Source organism: Eptatretus burgeri, chromosome 7, assembly GCF_056783735.1.
Source record: "Eptatretus burgeri isolate ZD-2024b chromosome 7, Ebu_testis_v1, whole genome shotgun sequence".
NCBI classification, from domain to species: domain Eukaryota; kingdom Metazoa; phylum Chordata; class Myxini; order Myxiniformes; family Myxinidae; genus Eptatretus; species Eptatretus burgeri.
The window spans coordinates 61,427,275-61,441,252 of NC_140967.1; the positions used below are offsets into that span (position 1 = coordinate 61,427,275).

Here is a 13,978-nt window from a genome sequence, read left to right on the forward strand (position 1 = left end):
CATTTCTGCCCTCTGTGTCACGAATTGATTTGCCATTTGTGCCGTCATTTCTGCCCTCTGTGTCACGAATTGATTTGCCATTTGTACCGTCATGTCCACTATTAAACGTTCCAACAGTATCTGGATCGTCATCGCACCGGTTTCCGGCGCTGCCAGCTCCGTTACGGGCGATGAAGCACGGTCCACGCTCGGAATGGGGGAGGTTCCAACCCTACCCCCGTCTCTCCCTTCTTCCCCCGACTCGCTGCCAGACACGTGGCCTTCCTCCTCAAACATCTGCACATCCGCCATGGTGCAGAAGTCCCGTTTGCCGCCAATTAATTTAAATTTGAAAAATCCCGCCAAAATTTTCCCGCGCTCGCGCGCTTTTCTGTAATAATTTTATATTCCAATTCGTGGCCAGATTTTAATCTTGGTATATTCTCCCGATACCAAATATAATTTAGAGGGGTTCGAACATCCAACACCCTGACACCAATGTGACGTCCACGGGACTTGAACAGTCCCGCCAACGTAGAATGAGCCGAAACGATGGAGGCGGTTTATTTATTTATAACCCAAACATGGCGGTTCTAATCGCTCTACCGCAAACGGGACGAGGAAGGTGGCACGACTCGCTTTTCACTGAGTTGATGATGTTTATTTGTTTTTATTATTAACCAGAAATAACCAGACTCGGCAAGAAAAGGGATCCGGGGCGATTCGACGGGATGGTGTGGGATCGGGCGTGGGGAAAAACACAGACAATTCCAATGAATATACAATTCTCAAACCCTCTAAGGCGCCAAGTACACACACACACACACACACACACACACACACACACACACACACACACACACACACACACACACACACACACACACACACACACACACACACAAAACGTAGCTACTTCTGGTGGTCAGGCTGGACCGTGGTGTGGACGCAACTGTCCCTGGATCAGCGTCGGAGGAGCTGGCCTTGCTCTCGTCAGGGGGGAGGCAGGAGAAACCGTGGTGCTGTCGACCTCCTGGTCCTGGCCCAAGTCCGCTCACAGCCGCCAGGGAACCAGTTCTGGCGCCAAATTGCGAGCAGGAGAGGGAGGCAGGTCCGCCCGCTGTTCGACCCCGTACTGCGAGTCAGCAGAACCCCAGAGCCAACCAAGGTGAGGCACGAGGCTCAGCAAGGCTCCAAGACACGATGAAGAACACGATCGAATCAGCACAACAAGTACGCTTCCCGCGCAACAGCCTCCACACCAAAAAAACACGATCTTTTTGTCCCGATCTTCTTCCTCTTCCTTTTCGACCCCGAACAGAATCTTTTTATCCTCCTGTCCTCGTCACTTCCAATCGAGCCGTTTTATTGGCCCACCGCCGTCGCCTTCCGCCAATCGTGATCACGGGGCGGAGCCATCCGCAGCACTGTCCTGTGACGTCACGGCCAGTCTCCAGAGAATACCAAAAGGGGTTTACGCAGACACACTTACCCCATCCCGTGTCCCTATCTAATTACGTGACAATTATCATTTCCCCCTTGAAGAAATGAACATTTACTAGACAACTTATCACCACTGAATTGCTACTTATTACATCGAGATCCAGGTAAACTGAACAGCATGGCATACCTAATTAAACATCCTAATTACCCTTTGAATGCATACCCCCCCCTCAAACGTAACAGTACGTACAAATGCATTTTGCACATGTTAGTGCAATCTCTGTGATTGTCTTAATTCCAGTGATTGTTTCGCGAAAGTTTTTAAGAGTTTTAGCCATACTTTCAAAAATGCCTGCAAGATGTATCGGAGAAGGATGCAGCAATACAAGCAAAGACGGTGTAAGCCTTCATGTATTCCCGAAAGATGATAATCGTCGGAGAATATGGACATCTAAAGTGAAGCTGGCAAGGGGAAACTAGAAAGGCCCCAGCGACACGAGCGTCATTTGCAGCGCCCACTTCGAAGAAAGTGACTTTGAGCACGGGCTCTATTCATCCCAACCCCTCATTCCCCACACACAGAGACAAGAAATTCTGCTTCTGAGCCATATATGCACAACAATCACAAGGCAATTATTTATCCCTTTACTACCTTGTCATAGTCGTATAGAAATCCAATACATGTATGCACAATAAAAGGCTATACCATGTACACAAAATATAAAATTTGACTGTTTAACCTTTCCATTAAAAAAAAAAAATTACAGGGACATACAAGTAAAATACTAACCATTAATATTGCATCATTTCAAGGTGCACGGAGATAATTTTAAAATCAAACAATGTGAAAAACCTGCACCCACATTTTGCATCTTATTGAATTGTTCGTTGAAACCAGCCTGCTGGAATAGGTACGATTCCACATACATGCAAGCCAGGTATGGCTGCACTCGGCATACATGGGTTTATTCTAAAGTGAAGGTGTTGCTTCCATTGGCTTACTATTCATTAACATTTAACCAAAATGCTGTAATAAAAGAAAAGGGGAAAAAAGTTTGCACAACTATGAAAGACAAATTTATCTGTCCTATTACACGGCCTCATAGCCTCGGGACTCTTACGCATTGACTTATACATTGTGTACATGCTAATACAAGTTACTTGTCAACTCTCGAGTCTAGACCGTCCGACTTGGCCGATAAATCTGACGTGCTGCAGCTTAATTTTATTATTCTCTTTTCTTCATTGTTTTCTACTAGTGCTACATGACGACAGTAGGAATAAAATAAATAAAAATGCAACAGAACGTCAGATTTATCGGACTACTCGAGACAATTGTATCGCAAGGTGTGTTCTGCACACAAGTTTTCATCGTATCCGGACAGCGAGATTGCTTCATTTTATGTGCAGAGAGATATGGCCGATGACATGCGCCGGCCTTGCTTGAGATTTATTTGCCGCGGTGCAACATGTCCGCTGCGCTGGTCACGTCACCTCACTAAAATATTTCTGATATCGAGCAGTATGCAAGTCGAATTTACATTATTGAATTACGAATAGGATTTAGTCTAACCAGTTGTTATTTCCAAGTTTTCCTTCGATGTCCTCCCTATAGTCATGAACTCCGGGAATTTCATCGCCATTTTTCTCTGCTTGTCCTGCTTCGTGCTCGAACTGGTAAGGCTGTATTTCATTTCCAGCTGCCTGAACTTCACCTCCCCCGACTATGGTATCTGACAATTCTCCATGTGATTCAGACCAAAATCCTTCATTTCTCTCACACTCACTGTCGTTAACAGACTAATGAAAGTCCATTCCCTCCATTATTCAAAACCAAATGTTCGATTTTTTAAAGCAGAAATGAACGAAGCGATTGAGTCAACTAATCAAATTTGGAAACGCACAGAAAGCCAATAGAATCACGTAGACCATCAACCCAGTAATTTACATGCAGCCTTTGACATACTGTACGTGACGTCATGTGGGTGACGCCCCTTTCAGGAGAATTTTTAGGGGCATTCCTGAAGACGTTTGTTTTTTTAATTTTACATTTTACAGAATAAGTATTGTGAAAAAACATTGTCAGATCTGAAATTACAATGAAAAACTCCTCTAGGACATAAACAAATTAAATTTAAGTACTTTTGCATGTCAGGGGACCTTTAAGTAGCTAGATTTTACTACTGAGTTATGTCTGTGATTTGAGATAATGTGCTTATAGTCCTGCAGCAGGCTTTGCAGTGTGCGAATTTCATGGTCTTTGAAGATGACTTGACAAATATGATGAAAGAAGAGAGCTTGGGCTTCTCGGAGGTTTACACGCTGCAGATGTTGAGTGCTTTCATCTGAAAGGGGCTTGTGGTCGCTTACATATTTGCGCCAGCACGCACGATGGTAGCGGATTTCCAACCCTAATGCTGTTTGACTATCTGGGATGGATGCAATCAGTGTCAAGTCTCAATCTGATGACCTCATCTTCCAGACGGACAGTATGTAACTTGAATTTAGTCCAGGCATCTACTGTTGATAAGAGTAAAATCTGCTTGTCACGATCATTACTCTTGTATGCCCCTTTCATGCACCACACACATAGAGTCTTATCGTGAAGGACACCCATACTGGAGCGGAGCCTTTTAGGTGCACTGGCCTCTGGGGAAGGGTCTTGTTGATCTGATGCTTCATCTCTTTCAAGAGGTTCCTCGGATTTGTGTTTGCGTTTTTCGGCTTGAGAGAGCTTGCGCTTGCTGGATAATGATGCGTAACAAGTGCTATGCATGTGGTGACCCTTTGGTCCCTTCTCCCAATCCAGATTTTCATGCATATGTTGAAACTTATCAAGTTCTTTCCATTGTAAAGACTTTTCCCGGATGGATTCCCACTTCTCAGGTGTAATGTTTTCCAAACGATCATCTGCGGTACATCGCTTACCACAGAGTAAAATGCACTCGTATTCATTTAATGTCTTTTCTGGTAACTCTTCACTCTCTCTTCTATTATCCATTATTTTGGTCACTTCACAAGTCGGCGATTTTCATCAGATGGGCATGCGATGCATCTGAAACAGTACAAAAGTAATATTAGATATACACTTGATTTTTTTTGCCATTTCGTTGTATCTGGGGAGGCGATGCAGCTGAAACAGTATAAAAAGTAATATTAGATATACACTTGATTTTTTTCCCCACTTCGCAGTATCGTGTGCATGCGATGCATCTGAAATGATATAAAAAGTTATATTACATATGCTAAAATTAGTGGAAAACAACTCACATGCCCATCTAGCATATCTTGTGCCAGAGACATTACATTTCATGTTTTTCAAGATGGCAGACAGCGGCCATCTTGGATTTAGAGGTCAGGATGAATCCTAAACTCTACAATAACCATTCCAGTGGATTTGTAATGCCATAATTAGTGAAAAAGGACACCTCATTCGTCCTTGTGGCTCATCCAATGCCAGAGATATTACATTTCATGTTTTTCAAGATGGCGTTGGCGGCCATTTTGAATATTGGGCTCTGGCAGAGTGAGCCGTCATTTTTCAGAGGGGCATAGGAGCTAATTTTCCTTTAAAATGGTTCAGGTTGTCAAATCCATCGAGAGAAAAAAGGTAGGAACAAAATGGTCACGGATTCCAAGCAAATGACCCTACTAATTTTTATTACATCGCAGATTAAATTAAATAGTTTTTTTTAAATCGCATTTTAGAAATTTGAAAAAAAAAAAAAAATCAGTGTAACATTTTCACTACAGAAAGTCACATTGATATGTATAATACATAAAAAACTAGCACTTGTTAATATCTCCAGCAGCGTGGCATTACACCGTATGTTTGTCATGGGAAAAATATAATGTACCTGTAAGCAAACTGACGAACGAAGATTTTCTACAAACTTAACATTTAGACAAGAGCTTCACTTAAAATTAACTTGTGGCAGCAGTCAGGTTAAAAAAGTGATGCTGGTTGCTCAACAAAACAAGCAACAACGAATACAAATAATAGTGAAATGAAAGAAAACAGGCTTACCTTTACCTCAGGATAATACAATAATAGTGAAATGAAAGAAAACTGGCTTGACCTTTACCTCACGATAATACAATAATAGTGAAATGAAAGAAAACAGGCTTAACCTTTACCTCACGATAATACAATAATAGTGAAATGAAAGAAAACTGGCTCACCTTTACCTCACGATAATACAATAATAGTGAAATGAAAGAAAACAGGCTTAACCTTTACCTCACGATAATACAATAATAGTGAAATGGAAGAAAACTGGCTTGACCTTTACCTCACGATAATACAATAATAGTGAAATGAAAGAAAACAGGCTTAACCTTTACCTCACGATAATACAATAATAGTGAAATGAAAGAAAACAGGCTTACCTTTACCCCACGATAATACAATCATAGTGAAATGGAAGAAAACAGGATTAACCTTTACCTCACGATAATACAATAATAGTGAAATGAAAAAAAACAGGCTTGACCTTTACCTCACGATAATACAATAATAGTGAAATGAAAGAAAACAGGCTTACATTTACGCCATGATAATACAATAATAGTGAAATGGAAGAAAACAGGATTAACCTTTACCTCACGATAATACAATAATAGTGAAATGAAAAAAAACAGGCTTGACCTTTACCTCACGATAATACAATAATAGTGAAATGAAAGAAAACAGGCTTACCTTTACCTCACGATAATACAATAATAGCGAAATGAAAGAAAACTGGCTTTCCTTTACCTCAGGATAATACAATAATAGTGAAATGGAAGAAAACTGGCTTGACTTTACCTCACGATAATACAATAATAGTGAAATGAAAGAAAACAGGCTTTCCTTTACCTCAGGATAATACAATAATAGTGAAATGAAAGAAAACTGGCTTGACCTTTACCTCACGATAATACAATAATAGTGAAATGAAAGAAAACAGGCTTACATTTACGCCACGATAATACAATAATAGTGAAATGGAAGAAAACAGGATTAACCTTTACCTCACGATAATACAATAATAGTGAAATGAAAAAAAACAGGCTTGACCTTTACCTCACGATAATACAATAATAGTGAAATGAAAGAAAACAGGCTTACATTTACGCCACGATAATACAATAATAGTGAAATGAAAGAAAACAGGCTTACATTTACGCCACGATAATACAATAATAGTGAAATGGAAGAAAACAGGATTAACCTTTACCTCATGATAATACAATAATAGTGAAATGAAAAAAAAACAGGCTTGACCTTTACCTCACGATAATACAATAATAGTGAAATGAAAGAAAACAGGCTTACATTTATGCCACGATAATACAATAATAGTGAAATGGAAGAAAACAGGATTAACCTTTACCTCACGATAATACAATAATAGTGAAATGAAAAAAAACAGGCTTGACCTTTACCTCACGATAATACAATAATAGTGAAATGAAAGAAAACAGGCTTACCTTTACCTCACGATAATACAATAATAGTGAAATGAAAGAAAACTGGCTTACCTTTACCTCACGATAATACAATAATAGTGAAATGGAAGAAAACTGGCTTACCTTTACCTCACGATAATACAATAATAGTGAAATGAAAGAAAACTGGCTTACCTTTACCTCACGATAATACAATAATAGTGAAATGAAAGAAAACAGGCTTACCTTTACCTCACGATAATACAATAATAGTGAAATGGAAGAAAACTGGCTTGACCTTTACCTCACGATAATACAATAATAGTGAAATGAAAGAAAACAGGCTTACATTTACGCCACAATAATACAATAATAGTGAAATGAAAGAAAACAGGCTTACATTTACGCCACGATAATACAATAATAGTGAAATGGAAGAAAACAGGATTAACCTTTACCTCATGATAATACAATAATAGTGAAATGAAAAAAAACAGGCTTGACCTTTACCTCACGATAATACAATAATAGTGAAATGAAAGAAAACTGGCTTACCTTTACCTCACGATAATACAATAATAGTGAAATGAAAGAAAACAGGCTTACCTTTACCTCACGATAATACAATAATAGTGAAATGGAAGAAAACTGGCTTGATCTTTACCTCACGATAATACAATAATAGTGAAATGAAAGAAAACTGGCTTGACCTTTACCTCACGATAATACAATAATAGTGAAATGAAAGAAAACTGGCTTGATCTTTACCTCACGATAATACAATAATAGTGAAATGAAAGAAAACTGGCTTGACCTTTACCTCACGATAATACAATAATAGTGAAATGAAAGAAAACTGGCTTGACCTTTACCTCACGATAATACAATAATAGTGAAATGAAAGAAAACAGGCTTACCTTTACCTCAGGATAATACAATAATAGTGAAATGAAAGAAAACTGGCTTGACCTTTACCTCACGATAATACAATAATAGTGAAATGAAAGAAAACTGGCTTGATCTTTACCTCACGATAATACAATAATAGTGAAATGAAAGAAAACTGGCTTGACCTTTACCTCACGATAATACAATAATAGTGAAATGAAAGAAAACTGGCTTGACCTTTACCTCACGATAATACAATAATAGTGAAATGAAAGAAAACTGGCTTGATCTTTACCTCACGATAATACAATAATAGTGAAATGAAAGAAAACTGGCTTGACCTTTACCTCACGATAATACAATAATAGTGAAATGAAAGAAAACTGGCTTGACCTTTACCTCACGATAATACAATAATAGTGAAATGAAAGAAAACTGGCTTGACCTTTACCTCACGATAATACAATAATAGTGAAATGAAAGAAAACAGGCTTACATTTACGTCACGATAATACAATAATAGTGAAATGGAAGAAAACAGGATTAACCTTTACCTCACGATAATACAATAATGGTGAAATGAAAGAAAACTGGCTTGACCTTTACCTCACGATAATACAATAATAGTGAAATGAAAGAAAACTGGCTTGACCTTTACCTCACGATAATACAATAATAGTGAAATGAAAGAAAACTGGCTTGACCTTTACCTCACGATAATACAATAATAGTGAAATGAAAGAAAACAGGCTTACCTTTACCTCAGGATAATACAATAATAGTGAAATGAAAGAAAACTGGCTTGACCTTTACCTCACGATAATACAATAATAGTGAAATGAAAGAAAACTGGCTTGATCTTTACCTCACGATAATACAATAATAGTGAAATGAAAGAAAACAGGCTTACCTTTACCTCAGGATAATACAATAATAGTGAAATGAAAGAAAACTGGCTTGACCTTTACCTCACGATAATACAATAATAGTGAAATGAAAGAAAACTGGCTTGACCTTTACCTCACGATAATACAATAATAGTGAAATGAAAGAAAACAGGCTTACATTTACGCCACAATAATACAATAATAGTGAAATGAAAGAAAACAGGCTTACATTTACGCCACGATAATACAATAATAGTGAAATGAAAAAAACACAGGCTTGACCTTTACCTCACGATAATACAATAATAGTGAAATGAAAGAAAACAGGCTTACATTTATGCCACGATAATACAATAATAGTGAAATGGAAGAAAACAGGATTAACCTTTACCTCACGATAATACAATAATAGTGAAATGAAAAAAAACAGGCTTGACCTTTACCTCACGATAATACAATAATAGTGAAATGAAAGAAAACTGGCTTACCTTTACCTCACGATAATACAATAATAGTGAAATGGAAGAAAACTGGCTTACCTTTACCTCACGATAATACAATAATAGTGAAATGAAAGAAAACTGGCTTGACCTTTACCTCACGATAATACAATAATAGTGAAATGAAAGAAAACAGGCTTACCTTTACCCCACGATAATACAATAATAGTGAAATGAAAGAAAACTGGCTTGACCTTTACCTCATGATAATACAATAATAGTGAAATGAAAGAAAACTGGCTTGACCTTTACCTCACGATAATACAATAATAGTGAAATGGAAGAAAACAGGCTTACATTTACCTCACGATAATACAATAATAGTGAAATGGACGAAAACTGGCTTACCTTTACCTCACGATAATACAATAATAGTGAAATGAAAGAAAACAGGCTTGACCTTTACCTCACGATAATACAATAATAGTGAAATGAAAGAAAACAGGCTTACCTTTACCTCACGATAATATGGTAATGGTGAAATGGAAGAAAACAGGATTAACCTTTACCTCACGATAATACAATAATAGTGAAATGAAAGAAAACTGGCTTACCTTTACCTCACGATAATACAATAATAGTGAAATGAAAGAAAACAGGCTTACCTTTACCTCACGATAATACAATAATAGTGAAATGGAAGAAAACTGGCTTGACCTTTACCTCACGATAATACAATAATAGTGAAATGAAAGAAAACAGGCTTGACCTTTACCTCACGATAATACAATAATAGTGAAATGAAAGAAAACAGGCTTACCTTTACCTCACGATAATATGGTAATGGTGAAATGGAAGAAAACAGGATTAACCTTTACCTCACGATAATACAATAATAGTGAAATGAAAAAAAACAGGCTTGACCTTTACCTCACGATAATACAATAATAGTGAAATGAAAGAAAACAGGCTTGACCTTTACCTCACGATAATACAATAATAGTGAAATGAAAGAAAACTGGCTTGACCTTTACCTCACGATAATACAATAATAGTGAAATGAAAGAAAACTGGCTTGACCTTTACCTCACGATAATACAATAATAGTGAAATGAAAGAAAACTGGCTTGACCTTTACCTCACGATAATACAATAATAGTGAAATGAAAGAAAACTGGCTTGACCTTTACCTCACGATAATACAATAATAGTGAAATGAAAGAAAACTGGCTTGACCTTTACCTCACGATAATACAATAATAGTGAAATGAAAGAAAACTGGCTTGACCTTTACCTCACGATAATACAATAATAGTGAAATGAAAGAAAACTGGCTTACCTTTACCTCACGATAATACAATAATAGTGAAATGGAAGAAAACTGGCTTACCTTTACCTCACGATAATACAATAATAGTGAAATGAAAGAAAACTGGCTTACCTTTACCTCACGATAATACAATAATAGTGAAATGAAAGAAAACAGGCTTACCTTTACCCCACGATAATACAATAATAGTGAAATGAAAGAAAACTGGCTTGACCTTTACCTCACGATAATACAATAATAGTGAAATGAAAGAAAACTGGCTTGACCTTTACCTCACGATAATACAATAATAGTGAAATGAAAGAAAACAGGCTTACCTTTACCTCAGGATAATACAATAATAGTGAAATGAAAGAAAACTGGCTTGACCTTTACCTCACGATAATACAATAATAGTGAAATGAAAGAAAACTGGCTTGATCTTTACCTCACGATAATACAATAATAGTGAAATGAAAGAAAACTGGCTTGACCTTTACCTCACGATAATACAATAATAGTGAAATGAAAGAAAACTGGCTTGACCTTTACCTCACGATAATACAATAATAGTGAAATGAAAGAAAACTGGCTTGATCTTTACCTCACGATAATACAATAATAGTGAAATGAAAGAAAACTGGCTTGACCTTTACCTCACGATAATACAATAATAGTGAAATGAAAGAAAACTGGCTTGACCTTTACCTCACGATAATACAATAATAGTGAAATGAAAGAAAACTGGCTTGACCTTTACCTCACGATAATACAATAATAGTGAAATGAAAGAAAACAGGCTTACATTTACGCCACGATAATACAATAATAGTGAAATGGAAGAAAACAGGATTAACCTTTACCTCACGATAATACAATAATGGTGAAATGAAAGAAAACTGGCTTGACCTTTACCTCACGATAATACAATAATAGTGAAATGAAAGAAAACTGGCTTGACCTTTACCTCACGATAATACAATAATAGTGAAATGAAAGAAAACTGGCTTGACCTTTACCTCACGATAATACAATAATAGTGAAATGGAAGAAAACAGGCTTACCTTTACCCCACGATAATACAATAATAGTGAAATGAAAGAAAACTGGCTTACCTTTACCCCACGATAATACAATAATAGTGAAATGGAAGAAAACAGGCTTACCTTTACCTCACGATAATACAATAATAGTGAAATGAAAGAAAACAGGCTTACATTTACCTCACGATAATACAATAATAGTGAAATGAAAGAAAACTGGCTTGACCTTTACCTCACGATAATACAATAATAGTGAAATGAAAGAAAACTGGCTTGACCTTTACCTCACGATAATACAATAATAGTGAAATGGAAGAAAACAGGCTTACCTTTACCCCACGATAATACAATAATAGTGAAATGAAAAAAAACAGGCTTACCTTTACCCCACGATAATACAATAATAGTGAAATGGAAGAAAACAGGCTTACCTTTACCTCACGATAATACAATAATAGTGAAATGAAAGAAAACAGGCTTACATTTACGCCACGATAATACAATAATAGTGAAATGGAAGAAAACAGGATTAACCTTTACCTCACGATAATGTAATAATAGTGAAATGAAAAAAAAACAGGCTTGACCTTTACCTCACGATAATACAATAATAGTGAAATGAAAGAAAACTGGCTTACCTTTACCTCACGATAATACAATAATAGTGAAATGAAAGAAAACTGGCTTGACCTTTACCTCACGATAATACAATAATAGTGAAATGAAAGAAAACTGGCTTGACCTTTACCTCACGATAATACAATAATAGTGAAATTGAAGAAAACAGGCTTACATTTATGCCACGATAATACAATAATAGTGAAATGAAAGAAAACTGGCTTGACCTTTACCTCATGATAATACAATAATAGTGAAATGAAAGAAAACTGGCTTGACCTTTACCTCACGATAATACAATAATAGTGAAATGGAAGAAAACAGGCTTACATTTACGCCACGATAATACAATAATAGTGAAATGGAAGAAAACAGGCTTACCTTTACCCCACGATAATACAATAATAGTGAAATGAAAAAAAACAGGCTTACCTTTACCCCACGATAATACAATAATAGTGAAATGGAAGAAAACAGGCTTACCTTTACCTCACGATAATACAATAATAGTGAAATGAAAGAAAACAGGCTTACATTTACGCCACGATAATACAATAATAGTGAAATGGAAGAAAACAGGATTAACCTTTACCTCACGATAATGTAATAATAGTGAAATGAAAAAAAAACAGGCTTGACCTTTACCTCACGATAATACAATAATAGTGAAATGAAAAAAAATAGGCTTGACCTTTACCTCACGATAATACAATAATAGTGAAATGAAAGAAAACTGGCTTACCTTTACCTCACGATAATACAATAATAGTGAAATGAAAGAAAACTGGCTTGACCTTTACCTCACGATAATACAATAATAGTGAAATGAAAGAAAACTGGCTTGACCTTTACCTCACGATAATACAATAATAGTGAAATGAAAGAAAACTGGCTTGACCTTTACCTCACGATAATACAATAATAGTGAAATGGAAGAAAACAGGCTTACATTTATGCCACGATAATACAATAATAGTGAAATGAAAGAAAACTGGCTTGACCTTTACCTCATGATAATACAATAATAGTGAAATGAAAGAAAACTGGCTTGACCTTTACCCCACGATAATACAATAATAGTGAAATGGAAGAAAACAGGCTTACATTTACGCCACGATAATACAATAATAGTGAAATGGAAGAAAACAGGATTGACCTTTACCTCACGATAATACAATAATAGTGAAATGAAAAAAAACAGGCTTACCTTTACCCCACGATAATACAATAATAGTGAAATGGAAGAAAACAGGCTCGACCTTTACCTCACGATAATACAATAATAGTGAAATGAAAAAAAAACTGGCTTGACCTTTACCTCACGATAATACAGTTCTTGTCAGCTTTCGTCGAGATTATATCACTAACAAACCCGGCGACATAACATGAGTAAGCGTCCACACTCTTGAAGGCTTTCAGGCTGGCTTGAGTGTAAGGACTCGGCGTTTCAACGAGGTAAACATACAGTAGATGTCAGGGAAAACTATTTGAGGCCAAAATTTCCTTTCTGTTGTCCATTTATCCTTTGAAATAATATAAGGATCTTCACTAAGACCACACAGCTTCAGTTTTTCGCAGTACCTCTTCTTAGAAATATCATGTAATCCGTGGAAATAGCTCAGAAGTTCGCGTGACACGTGTGTGGTAGCCATGATTTTTTGCCATTCAATATGGCGGAACCTTACCTTCCGCTGTGACGTCACTCGCTTAGTGCATAGGGTCAATTGGTTGTCGATTCGACACCGACACTCGAGATATTCCCATCCAGTTGTGTTGACTACGACATCACTGGATTTGACTCGGCTGGGCTTTTACTTCAAGAACTTCAACAGAGGAGACCATCTTGGTGCAGACCCTCTCACCATTACGTCATCGAATCTGATTTTTTTTTTCATCGTCAAATATTCAGTCGTAAAATACATCCCAGCAATAATAATATCG

The 13,978-nt window shown here is 36.7% G+C and overlaps 1 protein-coding gene across 2 annotated transcripts in view; it reads right to left on the reverse strand.

The window, feature by feature from the left end:
• ERCC5 (ERCC excision repair 5, endonuclease) overlaps positions 1–13,978 on the reverse strand; it is a 76,790-nt gene that overhangs the window by 62,099 nt on the left and 713 nt on the right. Inside the window, exon 2 of one of the 2 annotated variants that reach the window (XM_085888723.1) lies at positions 4,351–4,477. In XM_085888723.1, the coding sequence (XP_085744849.1) occupies positions 4,351–4,377 (27 nt within the window). In that variant the 5' untranslated portion in view covers positions 4,378–4,477. Of the gene's footprint in view, positions 1–4,350; positions 4,478–13,722; positions 13,873–13,978 lie in introns of those variants that run through there. The other variant, XM_085888725.1, reaches the window with a different exon arrangement.